Source organism: Crassostrea angulata, chromosome 6 (genome assembly GCF_025612915.1).
Source record: "Crassostrea angulata isolate pt1a10 chromosome 6, ASM2561291v2, whole genome shotgun sequence".
Classification (NCBI taxonomy): Eukaryota; Metazoa; Mollusca; class Bivalvia; order Ostreida; family Ostreidae; genus Magallana; species Magallana angulata.
This window is the reverse complement of record NC_069116.1, coordinates 55504932-55522046: the sequence shown is the minus strand read 5'-3', so window position 1 is coordinate 55522046 and position 17115 is coordinate 55504932. Positions and strand designations below refer to the sequence as shown.

The 17115-nt window shown below is 32.9% G+C and overlaps 2 protein-coding genes across 2 annotated transcripts; one reads left to right on the top strand and one right to left on the bottom strand.

Moving 5' to 3' along the window:
• Positions 1-472: 472 nt before the first annotated feature.
• On the bottom strand, positions 473-3789 carry LOC128188037 (uncharacterized). Its single transcript, XM_052858816.1, has 4 exons — positions 3628-3789; positions 2439-2502; positions 2119-2246; positions 473-798 (listed from the first exon to the last, which is right to left on the bottom strand). The coding sequence occupies exons 1-4, from the start codon at positions 3730-3732 to the stop codon at positions 604-606; spliced, it is 492 nt and encodes a 163-aa protein (XP_052714776.1). The 5' UTR covers positions 3733-3789; the 3' UTR covers positions 473-603.
• A 766-nt stretch (positions 3790-4555) lies between these two features.
• Positions 4556-16955, top strand: LOC128190146 (vacuolar protein sorting-associated protein 4B-like). Its single transcript, XM_052862063.1, is given in 18 exon segments — positions 4556-4686; positions 5422-5814; positions 7842-7975; positions 9543-9589; positions 9909-9984; positions 10729-10752; positions 10755-10788; positions 11878-11975; positions 12065-12176; positions 12717-12864; positions 13192-13271; positions 13378-13497; positions 13729-13766; positions 13912-14030; positions 14277-14507; positions 15235-15454; positions 15819-15959; positions 16157-16955. Coding segments are annotated over 18 exon segments (2181 nt in total). The 5' UTR covers positions 4556-4622; the 3' UTR covers positions 16259-16955.
• Positions 16956-17115: the final 160 nt, after the last annotated feature.

Sequence of the window (17115 nt, the reverse complement as noted above, 5' to 3'; positions counted from 1 at the left end):
TAAAAAAGCTAGCTAAGGGTTGCTGCATGGGTTTAACTCCTTACTTGGCCTACAGAAAAACAATCCCTTCTTAGAAAAATTCAGATGCTAAATTGACATTTCATCGGGATTAAGATCGGGATCAAAAACCACACATGCATCCAGCAAGGCATGAGACTTTGTTTATGTTGGAGTTACATGTGCTTAAAAATCAAGCCCAGGCCTTTTAACCCCCCTCCGGAAACAACACATCACAAAAATTCAGATGACCTTGCATTGTTACAAAACTGGGATAGTCAGAAATCTTACACATTGTTTTTCATCTCATAAAAAAAATCAGCTCCTGCCCCAAATGGAAATGCTCCAAATTCAAAGAAGAATTCGGGAACTATTTTGTCTCAGCCATTCTTTGACGTGAATCTTCAGTGAATTACTGTAGTGACACCTGCATACTCTTTACCCTTGTGGGATTCAGTTGAAGAAAAAGAAAGAATTCAAAACTAATTCAGTTTATTAACTTTTTCATAAACATATCCATTCTTTCTTAGTACACTTACTGGTCTCAACACTTTGAGAAGTAAGCATACATTTAAATACAGATGTAATGGTTTTAGTAATTAGAGTCTATAAGGTCAGTGCTCTCTCGGCCAGAACCCTCTTGGCATTTTCTTGCTCTGCTGCAAAGTCAATAGCTTTTTGCTTCATTATAGCATCATTGACTGTCTTCTTTTTCTCGTTGGCTCTGTCAATCACCTTTCCAAACTTTAATTTGGCGAGATAGAAAATGAATCCCCATCCAAACACAAAAAATAAACCAACCTGCAATGTTAATATACACATATGATGAGTAATCAATCAGAAGTATTCAAAAAAAATATTAATGTACCTTACTGATTAAATATGTGTAATATTAATATATCATTCTATATTTAGAGAATTATACATTAATACTAGAAACTATCTCATAAAACACTGGTAAATAAAGAAGTTTATCTCCTCCTGCTTACTTTTACTTTGGGTACCAAATATACTACCAATACCCCTGGTATTCAGGTAAAATTGAAACCAACAATTACCTACCATGATAGGCATAAGTTGCAAAACATTAAATATAACAATTCAAGAAGTTCTCAAGGAGAAACTCTTTAATAACAGCTTGTCTGGAATACCTAACGTTTTCCTGGGGTTTTTTTTTTGTGATTTTGATAATTCATTTGCCAGGAAAACTTCAAAAATATAATTTTACTGAATATTTTGAAAATCAGACTGATGAACAATAGTGTTCTTGACTTATTTTTTCGTGAGATTTCAATAATGCTCGAAATTAAAACAAATCTCTAAAGTTCGATAGAATGTGTTCAACAGACTGTTTACTGGATGTAGATATTAGTGAGCAATAACATCATCGTTTTATGAATTAGTTGCGAGTGAAACATTAGATTCAGTTCTGACATTTTTCTGGCATGTAAAATATCAAAATCATATAAACAGACAGAAAACGTCAGAAATTTCAAACTATTAATATAAGAACCTAAAACTGCCACCTAAAATGAACATCATATTTTTACTGTACTTATATGTTTTCTCTGTACACATGTACAAATGAAGTTTCGATATTTATGATTTTAATTTTTTTTCCAAATGCCCTCAATTCTGAAAGATGACATCATAAAGTCAACCTTTTCCAAACATTTTTTTTTAGATTTTGTGTATAACAGCTTATTTTAAGACAATTTTTCTTTCAAAAATATTGAACACAACCTAGAACAAACAAAATACTTTATTAAAGATTTATCCATCCAAGACTAATGACTAACAGATTTTATTCAACTGTTCAAAGCTGTCCTTTATTTCCCATATATGTCATTTGTGTGTGTGTGTGTGGGGGGGGGGGGGGGGGGGGTTGGAGAAGGGGAATATCTGATACATGTATTTATGTTTGATTGGGGTGAATGTGGGCTCTGTAAGAACAACACAAAAACTTATAGTGGTAATCTGGTCTGAACTGACAGTGAAAAGACTCAGAAATTAAAAATTCTTTTACTTTCACTCTCTGGAAGGGGGAGGGGATAGCCACATTACAAAATACTGCCTCACTGTTTTAGGTACTCGTGAAACATGCCGTATATATATACTTACATGCCACAATCCTCGCATTGAGTACTGGTTGAAATGATAGCGGAAATAGCCATATTTTGCGAAGGCCAAGTCGGGCATAAATCCATCTGTAGACTCTTCAGCACAACGATTCATTGGAAGGCCCTTGTCTGTCAAAAATATATTTGCACTTTGTTAGTAATTTTAGATACTTATTTTAAAGTAGTCCAAGTATCGCACAATCTGAATCTTACAAAATTGGTGTGACTTTAAAAAGAGTATAACATAGCGTTATTATGTTAAATGCTAAGGGATTGTTTGAAATAGTTTAAAGTTGTCAAAAGCAGAAAAGATATACTAACCCAAAAACTGGTCCTCTTTGAACTCTTTGGGTAAAAAGTCATATCGTTTGGGTGGTGTTGGGGGCTAAATTAATACAAACAACAAAAAGATGAAACATTTAATGTCCTTGGAATCAGCACAAATAGTTTTGGAAAAGTACAAGTTTTATGTAAACAAAAATGAACTTTATGCCATGAAAATATTGACCAACAACTTTTCAATCACACAAGTTGATTTTCTTACAGAGATGGATTTCACTCAAACTTAGAAATGAAACTTTTTACATACCATCAAATACTATTTTCCATTTTTTTCTGAATGACTTAAAATTTTTATTTTTTTTAACCTATTTTCTAACTGTTAATTTCTTCATTAAAATACTATATATATTAATACTTAAGGAAGTTGAAAAGCAAACCAAATAACAATAATGAATTATTGTCTATTCTCAGATTTATCACACATCCCTAATTATTTTTTTGTGTATTACATTTTCTTTACACTGAACTGACGAGTCATCAATTCTAAAAAAAATTGTATCATTAATACCCAACTCAATAACTAACTGGTCTAGAATCAATATAATATGAATATTTAGAAATGCGCCACAGGTGCTTGTCACATTTTTACCATCGATACATTAATTCCATATGTATTAATTGTATATCTGGGTGGGCAATTGGTCCCAACCTGAAATGTATTCAGCAGAGTTGGTGCTAGTGAACCTTCACCAGAATTTTTGTTGTAGGTAAAGGGGATTAAGGTGAGCATTCGCGAGCACTCGCTCTGCTGAACACACCTCTGACAGATGAATGCACGAAGCAATATGCTGCTACATGCTCAGTGAACAAATATTGATGATGAATATAAGTGATCCAGTCGTTTAGGATGTTATTATACTTTCTGAAGACCTAAAGGAATATATTTTTGGCAACAGTAGTAAAGGTTACATACTTTAATAACTGGGTACATAAACAAAAATGCTCAGCTTGAATTTCCTCTGTTATAATTCAAAATTATTGTAACAATTTTGCAAAATGCATCAATTAAAAAGTCAGATCAATAGAGTAGGTGAAATGATTTTTTGCAAATTATTAAAACTGCATGAAGACCCTAAAAATCCGTTTAATCCGAGTAAAGACCATCAGAATAGACGATGAAGACAGTGTGCATTAAGTTGACAGTTAATTCCTTGGAAACTTAACTTACCGGTTGAAACAATGACTTGATGTATGGGTAATTGTTCAGACTGAACATTCTGCCAATTCTGGCGTACATGTTCTGCTGAAACACATATCTCGCCGGGTTCACCATGGCTAGCTTCAAGGTGATGAATATGGCGACCACGGTAGCATTCGGAAAGCCTCTACCATGAGCCCTGAATAACAGAGTTCCGAAAATCTTGGGCGATGGGCGGTGCTAAATACCCAGTAATGCCCGATTAAAAAATGATTACGAATTAAACATTTTATTATTTTATAGGGTAGTGGTAAATATATGTATTCATTATTCATACGGAATCGGATAGTGCTATGATTTAAAGAGATAAATTAAAAGGGATGTATAAAATTATGTTGATTTACTCAGAAAAAGATCCCAGAAATCACTCTTAGTAAATTTAGATTAAGTGCATATATAATGCAAAATTAAAAAATAATAGATTTTGTAATGCTTGCAATACTGATGTTTTTTATAGGATGAAATTCGTTGTCTTTTTAATAAAAATAAAATAAAGCAAACTTTCTATACAGCATTTGCACGAAATTGCTTAATTGGTTGGCACATAATTTTATGTAAAAATATTATAATTGACAACAAAAAAAATGAAATGCGATAATTTGGGATGGGAGAAGGCTAGGTTAAACATGTTTTCAGATTTTCAGAGAGAGAGAGAGAGAGAGAGAGAGAGAGAGAGAGAGAGAGAGAGAGAGAGAGAGAGAGAGAGAGAGAGAGAGAGAGACAGACAGACAGACAGACGGACAGACAGACAGACAGACGGACAGAGAGACAGAGACAGAGAGAGAGAGAGAAGTGTTATGGTAAATTTCTTTCACGACTTGATGAATACACCTAGTGGACTTTGGGTCCGCCAAATCTATTCGTACATGGCCAGATATATTTCTGAAGTATAACAAATTACCTGGATGTTCAATTGACCATGAAAATGACCCCTTCGTTCTCGATGTGTTTATCGATGCAGATCAATGGAAGAAGTAAACTTTCTCCTTCACACCATCATTCTATACTTTTACTATGCTATTTTTCTTGGTAAGTAATATTTTTCTATAGATCTATATCGAAATTTTTAAATTCAAGCTTTGGTGTTAATTGTTGATGTGTGCGGATCTCGACTATCCCTATTTATTCAATGAATAAACAAACTCCCAAAGTATAAGACAGTTTTTAGCATATAATCACTAAAAAAATTCTTATTGGCATAATTAAATTGTATTATGGTTACATATTTAAATTACAAATGCGTAGCAGTCACAGATTCTTAGATATCTAATCTATAGATTTATATGTACTACTTTTGACAATCATAAATGTATGCATACTTATACCAATCTTGTCAGATCCACATCTCATCATATATTCCTGTACATATATACACAAGTCGACAGGTACGCGTTTTTTTCTCTATGCACCTTAATGCATTAATGTCACATTACAGTATATGAATGCATTATCTGTATCAAGCTGTAATTTGTACCTGTTATACATTTACTGTTCAGAAAGACAATGTGTAATGATTGGTCGAAAACATCAAAACAAACCCAACAGAAACACAGTGCTTTATATATATTTACAATTTATGTTTATCTGTAATAAATTTTGACTGTTTTTCTTGAGGAAAAACTTATGTTGATATTTTATATTACTTGGCTAAAACAGTTTTAAAAGCTTTTTTGAGAGTAATTTAATATATCAAATTAATTGCTAAAACCAAAATTTGCAAAACATTAAAAATACACAATTGACTGTGTTTGTGTAATTCCACAGACTTTGCAAATTCACAAAACATCGCCATAGATGTCGCCCGGAAGACCGTCATTCACGGGGAGGAGGACCTGGTGATCACGTGTTCACTCCTCCGCTACAGCGAGCTCCTGAAGGTGGACAGTATACGGCTCCTGAGGAATAGCTCAGGGGGCAGCGAACAGGTCATGGGCACTCTCACGGACACCCAGCGCCCCCCGCCCACACAGATCCCTGGGGTCAGAGTCACCGGCTCCCTCCGTCCCCTGTGGTCAGCCAAACTCAGCTTTACTCTGGCGAAAGAATTTGTAGATTGCCAAAACGAACGCGCGGGGTATATGTGTTCTTTGACGGGTATGGACCAATCGTTTATACCGGTCCAGCAGTTCACCGAGCAAGTACCGGTAGACGTGGCAGGTATATACCCACATTATGTAGTTTCATACCCTTATCTGAGTATGTTTTTTACGAATGTAAAATACTGCACTGTATAATGCCCGTAAATATATCTCCTAATTTTGCAACACTGTCGTGTAACCTTGGTATGTTTCTACATGTAACTAATATTGTCCAAAGAATTTATTTATGATTTCAAAGCATTTGAGTCAGTTCTTAGTAGTTCTTCAAACTAGATTGCCTTCTGTTCAATTTTACGAAAGAAATTTTTACCTGTTTATCTGTTTATACCAATATAAAATTGGAAATATATATGAAATCCCTCTTCACGGGACTAAAATACGGCTAAGATACAACAAAGTTTAAAGGGACTTGGACACGATTTGAGATCAAAAATTTTTATTTTTATTTTTTAAGTATAAAATGGTTAACTGGTGCATTTGAAATGATTGACCAAAATATTGAATTTTAAAGTCAAGTTACAAGCGAGATACAGAGGTAAGAATTGGTTGTTATGTAAACAAAGCTCGAGTCTTATAGTTGTTTACAAAAATGTAATGTAGAGAATTACCATTTCATAGACAAAATGAATTGTAAAAAACAATTTAAACTAATTTAATATCTTCATAAATACTATTAACAAAAGAAAGATACGTTTGATTGAACTTACACCAATACAACACATATGTAAAAAATGACAATATTCGAGCTTTGTTTACAAAACAAAGAATTATGAACTCTGTATCTTGCTTATAACATGATATTTGACTTTCAAATTTTGACATATCATCATAAACTTCTATATTTATCAGTATAATAATTGAAAATGGAAAAAATAGAATTTGAAAATTTTTAGTCAAATTGTGTCCAAGTCCCTTTAAAAGCTTTCACAAATTTAAGGGATATCTGCATGAACGAAGCAACTTTTACGCCAGCTACAGACAGCGGACATTTCTAGATCGGAAAATGTTTGGCTCGGGTTAGCTAAAATCTAACGACGGTCTGGTTAGCTTTGCATGCATACCAATGCGCTTTTCTAACGTATGTGCATGATCGACGACTTATGACGATCTGGATATTATAAACCTTATTCTGATTAATTAATAATATTTTAAAATACGCTACTCTCAGATTTGTTTTCCCTTTTAGTTAAATGCAACTCACAGAAAAGGGAACCTACAGCTTGTAAGTACTTGACCAAGTATCTAATATGTTAAGATTTTTTAAAGATGGAATCTATTTAACCTAAACCAGAATTTTTGAAATTTAAAATGGAGATTTATTTTCTTTCAGATATGGTATATGTTTGCGTTTTTTAAAAACTTTGAATTCCTTTTTTACATTGTTGAAAACACTGTATCTATTTACCTTGTCAGTGAAATATATTACAAAACAAAGCCACCTGACGCTGTATATTTCTCAAAATAAAATATATTCACCCTATCTAATAACAATGTACTATCAGGTAGAGGGTAAATATTTTTATTATGAGAAAAATATATAACGGTAGGTGCCTTTGTTACTGATATACTATACTAGTATATGTATTTTGTAAAAATGATAAAACCCTTATTCATAATGAGATTTCTCTTATTTTCCATGTTACTAGTAGAACAATATTTTTCTTTACTCTCGTAATTTCAGCGAAGAGAAACTTGCCGTTTATACAATGTGTATACGGTAAAAATATGACAGGAGAAATGAAAAAAAAAATCTAGAAAGAGCTATACCAATGTTTATTCTATAGAAAATTTCACTGAAGTGAAATATGTTTTTAATAAACTGCCTTGGCATTGGCATATTTTTTGGAATTGAAGACATTTCATTTTATCGAGATACATCTTTTTAATTTAAAAATAAAACGATATCTTTTAATGACTTACCGTATACTTGTATATCCATGGTCTAAAAATGTTCAAAATGGAGAAAGCTTAAGAAAACCCCATATTTTAAGGTTACGGATAAACAAAGAATTGTCATAAAACGAAGAGCGTAAGTGTATATATTTTTGAATGCTACAAATTTTGTTATACTTTCTCTTACAATAGGTTTATACAAGCAGACACACAAAGAAGTGATTGTAATTGGAATAACCGTTGCCATAGCTATAGTTGCCATTGGAGCCGGTGTTAATTTTGCGGTCTGGAAAAAATATCACAGTAAGTTGTTCAATGGTACAAAGGTTAATCTTTGCTGTTTCTTGACTGATCATGAGATATTTTAATTTATTATACTTTCATGTTAAATACTGAAATCTGATTGGTTAAGACGCAGTTGGTAATCCGTTCTATAACCCTCAGCTTTAGCAACACATTTGGCAACGGGTAACACAACGAATTGTTACATGCGCGTACATTATGCGCGTACGGTTCGTCGTAGAATTCACTTCATTTCTATATAAAAAGAGTTTTATTTTCTTTAAAAATAAGACATTCATTATTATAAAATAAATAGTGCCTGTTTGGGAGGGTAACTGTTGAAATTGATAACACTCGAAAACCATTGTCAACCTCCGCTTTGCGTCGGTTGACAATGGATTTCTCGGGGTGTCAATTTCAACAGTTACCCTCCCAAACAGGCACTATTTATATAAAGTTGCTTCGCTTACGTAACTTATTATAGTAATCTCAAAATAGATGCATTTTACACCCGATGGCCAAATAATACCCCCCCCCCCCCACAAAAAAAAAAGCTTACAAATAGATAAGAAGCACATCTGAATGCTTTTCTACAATCGAAATAATTACCACTCTCCCTCCATTTATAAATATACTAGTATTAAACCATGCATCATCGCCCATGGCTAACAAAGATGGTATTAAACTCACGAAAACCAAACACACATCAAATACAAAATTCGGGTATTTTTTCTCTTCAGCGAGTTTTAGCGACATTGTAAATCCACTGTAAATGAATGAGAGAGTAAAGATGATACATGGTCGTGATGTCGCATCTGCATCGACTAAATAATATATTCAGTAGATGCAAATCCCACATCATCTTGATTGCACTATATCGAAAACAGATATGCATTACCCGTAGTTTTAAGTGATGGAATTATGTATAACGTGATCAAAACTTCTGAGAAGCCCGTTAGTGAATATATTTATATAAAAAAAAATATTATTTCAGCATCAAATATCTATTGCATCATTGTTTAATGCGTCATCTTTGTTTCTTGTAGATGTTCTGAAGAAGTAAGACTAAACGCTGAACGGAGGTTTAAATTAATCGAAATTGGACTATAGTTTTTTTTTTGTAAATAGAACCATTTTAACAAGACCTTGGACTTTCGCTAGGACGTAACAATCTATTTCTGGCGTCAAAACAAGTTAGTTGAAATGACGCTGATTTCAAGTGAAATATACACAGATTGATGCTTTTCAAAAAGCCATGGCTGAGTGGCCAGCAATGAAATAGACAGGCCTACGTCACATTGCCGTTTGACACAACTACCCAAAGTCCAAACTGTTGTTAAAATGGTTTTATTCACCTTGCACATACAATTACTTTATAAAAGTATCAAAGCATGAAATATGCAAATGAATATATTTCTTACGGGAAATGTGAATTTGATAAGATCGATAAAAAGTTAAAATTATGGGTAAACCTGCATAGGAAAAGAAACATGACAGTTTCATTGTATAATAACGCATTTAATGATTTACGTAACAGTTTAACTATTGGAAAAATAAATCTGTGGATATTGCAATTATTTAAACACTTCAGTATTTTCTATTTTCATACAGCCACATGAAACACACAGAAAGAAGACAAAGCCAACTCGCGAAGCAAGGTAAAATTTAGATTGTAGAGAAACTGTCATTTTAAAAAATCTATAGCCTTTAAGATCAATAAAAATGCATTTCTATTTTTCATGGTATATTTTTATTGTATTTTTTTCAGAAACCGAATCCACCTTAAAGCGAGAAAGGTCTCTCTCTCTCTCTCTCTCTCTCTCTCTCTCTCTCTCTCTCTCTCTCTCTCTCTCTCTCTCTCTCTCTCTTATATATGAATGAATGAATTATAATGAACAAATGAAAGAAAGAATGAAACAAGACAGAACTTATTCGACCTCATTAATATATCATATTGGCTTAATTTTCGGTCCACAGACCCCATTACTCGGAGCTGGACATTCCGGAACAGGAACAGAACACGTACGACGTCCTCAACCCGTACATAGAACCGGTCTCCCACGGGCACTAAACGTGTACAATGTACTCATATACTGCTTTAAAGCTTTGCAATAAATATGTTTTTATACAAACTTTTTTGTTTTTGTATGTGCTTGTTAAAGGGGCATGGTCACGATTTTGGTCAAATTCTATTTTTCTGTTTTTATTATTTACAATGCTTATGGAATACATTTCCAATGACCAAACGAAATGGGAGAGTCAGTAGTGAAGTAATAAGCAAGATACAGAGCTCACAATTCTTTTTCATGTAAACAAGTTTCGTGCCCTGTTTTTGTTTTTTATTAGTTCAATATACCGGTAAAAGTTCTTTTTCAAGCTGATTTTTTCATCTTCTTATTTATTTCAAACATAAATAAACAGATCTTAACGTTTACCACATTCATTTTCGGTCTAAAACTGGAGTTTTCACTTCAACGTTCAAAATGTAAACAAAAGCTTTGTTTATATAGCAAAGAATTGTAAGCTCTGTAACTCGCTTAATTATAACTCAACGAATGACACTTAAGTTTTGTTTGCCTATTAGAAATGTCTTACTGAAGCATTGTAAACATTAAAATGGCGAAACAAAATTTTTTGACCAAAAAAGAGACCACATGTATGCCCCTTTAATGAACCTCCGTGGCATAGAAAGTAATATTATTATAAATTAGATTAAAATTAAGGGAACCTTATTATAAGGTTAATCGCTAATTGGGTACAGCACATTATTTTAGTTTTAATAAATTGTTTTTTTCAGAAAGATGAACAGAGCGTTATTTTACACGCACATTGGGAACAATTTCATGCTCACCAAACCTTAGAAATAGTTTAATTTTAAAAACCGCACAAAACATGATCCTGGTGCAATATGTATTGTCAGAATGAAAACGTATACATTGTGAATTATTAAACTTGCAATATCACGAACAAACTTTACGAATATTTTATTCAACACGCTTTACACGTTAAATCAATAGGAAACCAGTTTACTTTCCGGTAATTATGCCTCTCGTGAGATATGGTCATGTGACACGGAACTAGACAGGCTACCATCTTGAAATGAATCAGATGAGGAATTGATAAATAAAGGGTGTTTAGACCCTAAATTTACTTGATTATTAGTTTCATAAACAAGTATTGCTATACAAATTAACATCAATGTCTTCAGGCAGTACATTACAGGTAAAGTACACAACTATTAATCCCAGAAAATACTTGCACATTACATGGTCAACTGTTCATGGAATAAATTTAGCAATCTTTGTTTATATTTTATGTAATTTATGGTATTTACAATAGGTCGTTGATTTTGAGAAATTTCACAACAAATTGTGTCAAAAGGCAAAGCTCATGCAAGTGTCTGAAATCACAATCAATTAAAACGTGAGTTTGAGATGCATCTCCCGTCTCGGACTGATGATGTTGAATATTTGTTGAAAGTCAGAAACTAGGGTTATCAACTAATCAAATCCCTCAAAGAACCAAATATTGGATTTGATCAAATTTACTTTGTCTCAATTCTTGGGATAAAATATGTTAAATGTCTTCATCGTTTAAAGATTTTCTTCTGAAATTAATATGATACCCTATAACACTTCAGTATTATTATAGTATCTCAAACTATTTCTAAGTCTTATCATCATTTGGAATTCTAAAACGGTGGTAAATAAACAATCAAAACTCACTTGGTATGAAATACAAACTATACTGTAATTGAAAACCCTGTTTTACTAAGGGTATAACCAATGATGTTGTGCAATGTCTATAAATAGAAGTCTGTAAGTCCCATGATATGCATGTGATATCTAACCAATAGTGGCATGACCATAACAAATTTCTAATTCAATATATATGTATAAAGACTGGAATTTGGCTTCCAATAGCCATTTGTAAAATACATCTGCAGCTGCGGTTGTTCTTGTGATTGGAAAAGACACCATGAATTCTATCTTTGGACGTTATGTTAATGGACATGGAGCCTATATACCTGGCACTGCTTTACTTGTAAAAACAAAAATTACATTGCTTGGCTTTATAGAAATGTATAGAATGTAAAAGATTTTTTTTTAAAAATGTGATAATTTCATTTGTAGAAAGCCATAGAGCTAGTAACCAAAGCCACTGAAGAAGACAAAAACAAAAATTATGAAGAAGCTTTACGACTGTATGAACATTCAGTGGAATATTTTTTGCATGCTATGAAATGTAAGTATTACAATGAATGAAATCTATAAATGTAGGAATGAATGTGTTCATGTATATGTTAAACAACAAGTTAATTTATCATCATATGACAAAAGTCAAGCTTATTATTTATTATCCAATTATCCTTTGTCTTGTATACAAATATATCAATAATATATCACTCTGTAAACTGGTAAATTATACTACATACTATATACTATATTCTATGATTATTTTATAACACCACTTCTTGACTTTGTAATTTAGAGAGGGTTTATATAGGCTTTGCCTGTTGCCTAATCCATTTGATTACTCAATAAAATATGTTTAAATTAATGAAATCTATTTTGATATACATGTATATACATTGTCATTGTACTTGACATATGTACATCTACCATACCATTATTTCATTATTGTTTTTTAATTATATGTAACAACCTATGCCATATAATAATTGTCTTGTGCAAATTAAAAAATGAATGATATGTTTTATTAGTAATGTAACAGCCAGCATGGAAATTCATTGAACCAAAAATAAAACCAATCAAATTGTTTCAGATGAGGCACAGAGTGAAAAGGCGAAAGACAGTATCAGAGCCAAATGTGCACAGTATCTAGATAGGGCAGAAAAGCTGAAGCAGTTTTTGAATAAAAAATCTAAAAAACCTGTTGCAGATGGAGGAGGGTCAGGATCAAATAATAAAGGGTAAGAACAAATAGTCCTCATGTTTTAAGTGTAGCATCACTTGTTGTAGGGGGTGGTGATATCATAACAAAGAAAGACTTTTCCCACATTGTAAAGAAGATTGAAAATAACTCAATGGAAATGTTGTATGCTTTAATTATGTTTAACCTTTTGTTTATGTATTGATAAATTCATATCAATTTTTTAATTCGAAAAATACATCTAAGACTTAACATGTACATGTACACACACATTTTATTGCATTTTTCATACAGATTATGTTTGCATGCAGGTTGTAATTGATGTGTGTTATTTTGATGTGGCTGTAACTTTTTTCCACCGTTTTAGGAAATCTGCAAAGAACAATGAATCTGAAAGTGATGAGGAGGAAGATCCAGATAAAAAGAAGTTTGCCAATCAGCTATCAGGTTTGTCTTGATAATTTTATTTCAAAATTTTGTTTGATTAAAATACTGAATGACATTAACATATACTGAATACATTTTTAATAATGTTTTCCTTACTTTATGACAGGTGCCATTGTTATGGAAAGACCAAATATAAAGTGGGATGATGTTGCTGGTTTACACATGGCTAAAGAAGCTCTTAAAGAGGCTGTCATTTTACCTGTAAAATTCCCTCACCTGTTTACTGGTATAACATTTGTTGTTTGATTATTTACAAAGGCTTAAAAATTTAGTCAGTTAATGCTTGTTTTATAGAACACACCCAAAATTTATGATTTTATTTTCACTTTGAAAGATACATGTAATATATTTGTTGATGGTCCCTAATAAGAAATTTATTGTAGTAGCTGTAATGTATGTTTATTATAATAACTGCTAATCAGTATTATTTGTTAAGCACATTTTCCTGTATTTTCAGGTAAAAGAAAACCTTGGAGGGGGATTTTATTGTTTGGAGTAAGCATCTCTATTATATTGAATATGTGATAGCTTAATTGGTAAAAGAGGTCTGGTTTTAGTCAGATTGTATCTATACAATATAAAAGAATCCTTGTTATAAAAAGAGTCGCATGTTTATAAAACTTATTTTTCTATACTTCAGCCCCCTGGTACTGGAAAGTCTTACCTAGCTAAGGCAGTGGCTACCGAGGCAAACAACTCCACATTTTTTTCGGTGTCCTCGTCAGATTTGGTGTCAAAGTGGCTGGGAGAAAGTGAAAAGTAATTTTTCTCTCAAATTTCCCTAATGCAATATAAATGTTGTATTGATTCTTAGATGCATAATCATACTTACTTCCATCTCCTTTTAAAGAAGAGTATATATGTTCTCATATTAAACAGTAGCCAATTTTCACATTCTTTAAAGCGATCTTCATTTTTGAAATATGTTTTATCTTTTTGATTTTCAATGAAAAACCATATAAGAAGGAAAAATCCCATGAGGTAAAACCTTTTGTTGATTTTCAGATTGGTAAAGACATTATTTTCGTTGGCTCGTGAAAATAAACCTAGCATTATATTCATTGATGAAGTGGACGCACTGTGTGGATCGCGTAGTGAGAATGAGTCTGAGTCGGCTCGTAGAATCAAGACCGAGTTCCTGGTCCAGATGCAGGGTGTAGGAGTGGATAATGATGGGGTCCTTGTGCTGGGAGCCACCAATATACCATGGGTCCTAGACTCGGCCATTAGGAGAAGGTAGGAGTTGGAAAGAATGGCACAAAACAGATGTCATAGTCTTGAATTAATTAACACCTAATGCAAGTTCAGGGCTGTCACAGTTCCAAAAAATTTTCGGTTCGGGTCACAAAATTTTCGGTTCGGTTTCGGGTTTTTCAGTTCGGGTCAGAATAATTTCACATTTTTATAGCCTTATGTACTACAAAGGATAATTAGTAAAAATTCATTATGAAGTTCCTTTCTTGATAATTTTAAATAAATTAACCTGTGGTCAATTTTCCAATACGTCTTTCGTTTTAAGATAAATCTTGATGCTTATTTTAATACATGGTTACAGGAAATTTGATAAATCAAATATGTTAAAAGTACGTATTATTTATGATTTGAAACGAGTAAAGTCTAATGATAAGTTTGTGTATTTTCGAGTTGCAGGTAATGCACACCGTGTTCTGTTTTCTGTAACAACGCCGATTTCCCCTCATTATTTTGCATGGATTTGACTTCTGGATTTCCTATTTCAATCTCACTATTATTTAATCCAGAAAATTCTTACCCCAAACATATCTAGTAGCAAATATTGACAACATGTTTGATGTCCAAATCCTAAGCCGCATCTTGTTATTACTTGTGATTTTTTTGTAGAATTAAGTATACTACACTTTTTGGTTATTGCAATATCATGATAGTATTTGAAGTAGCATGAGATCATTTTGAAATATATTGTGGAAATATTTTTTTTTCTCAGATTTGAAAAGAGAATTTATATTCCCTTACCTGAAGCCCCTGCAAGAACAGAAATGTTCAAAATTCATCTGGGAAACACCCCTCATTCAATCACAGAGGAAGAATTCCGAGAACTTGGGAAGAGAACGGATGGGTACTCTGGAGCTGACATACAAGTCGTGGTCCGTGATGCTCTGATGCAGCCTGTCAGGAAAGTCCAGACAGCCACACACTTCAGACGAGTGAGTGGAACTATGATATTTACATGGTCTGAATCAGCAGAAGAATCTTATACAATACTTGTACAAAGTAATGCACTAAATAATCTATTACTTGTTGATATGCTACCATTACTTATTTAGATGACCCCACTTAGTTTGTTAGGAAAAATTTTAATATTAAGTTATAAACCAGATTATAATGATAACTAAACCGAGTTTATAATGTGCCACTTCACAAATTGACTTGTGTTTATTGAGGTGCTAGATGATCAATGGCTTACACTGACTTGTGTTTATTGAGGTGCTAGATGATCCATGCCCTACACTGACTTGTTTGTTGAGGTGCTAGATGATATACTACTTTTATATTCACTTGCTTGTTTAGGTGCGAGGTCCATCACGAGATGATCCTAATGTGATAGTGGATGACCTTTTGACCCCTTGTTCTCCTGGAGCCCCTGGGGCCATAGAGATGACCTGGACAGATGTGGAAGGAAATAAACTTCTGGAGCCCATTGTATCAATGGTATGTTCAATCGAATGGAGATACCATCACATCAAGTTTCATTCTTATTTTTCACAACAAAATTGCTTAACTTAAACACACTCTGCATTGAACTACTGGAATTGTGAAAATGGAAATGGAGGACTTATGTATTAATAACACTGTTTTGTTATATGCAGTTTAAACTACATTTATATAAGTATTTTTTTTTTTTACAGTCTGACATGTTGATGTCATTAGCCACATCTAAACCTACAGTGAATGAAGCAGACTTAAAGAAACTGGAAGAATTCACTGCTGATTTTGGGCAAGAAGGATAGAAAGAGCCCTAGATCTCCCAGTGTTCTCGTTTCTTTTTGTTTTTAGTGTGCATAAACCCAAATGGCAACAGAAGACATATCTGGTGTAGAATTCTGGTCTGCCTGTACACACAATATCAGATTACGTATGGTATGCCTGTGAGAGATGTGAATTGCTCATGACTTGGATATCTATTTATAGACCTCATTATACCCTGTTTGCCACTGAGCAGTAACAAATAATGCTGTGATAGAAATGAGTACATGATATCCATGTGGTTTTGTGACTTTTCTTGTTTAAACTTTTTATTCTTTCTTCTGAAAATCTTTTTCATCTGATCTTGTCCATTCTGTTGAATGACTCGCTCAGCCTGCATTTTGTTAGACTGGAAACAGAACTTGTGAAGGGATTGGTGCATAAGCTTATGCTGCATTACAAGCCTTATGGTGAATGAATGTTCCCCTGTCTTATTTGTTTCTTGTACATTTACCAGTGTAAATATTGTGCTGGAAGGATGAGCTACACATTTGTATAAAACTGTTGATAGACATGTAGAATTAAAAACTTGATATAGATCATCTGAAGTAGTTGTTAATGCATAGAATCAAATAACTGTCATGTTTTATAAAGAAAGTATATGTGTAGTTCATTACCTTGCTAAACTTATGATGATGTGTCCACAAAGGACAAAACATTAAAAATATACAAAAACAAAAATGAATTTAGTTGTATTGCTGTATGTGTAACCTTTAACTGGAGGTGATTTTGTTATAAGATCATCAGTCAATCAGTCTCTCAGTTTAGGAGTTTTTTAATTCTTTTTTTGTCAGCGCAACGTCGCATTTACCGCTGCACAGATTAAAAAAAATGAGGATAA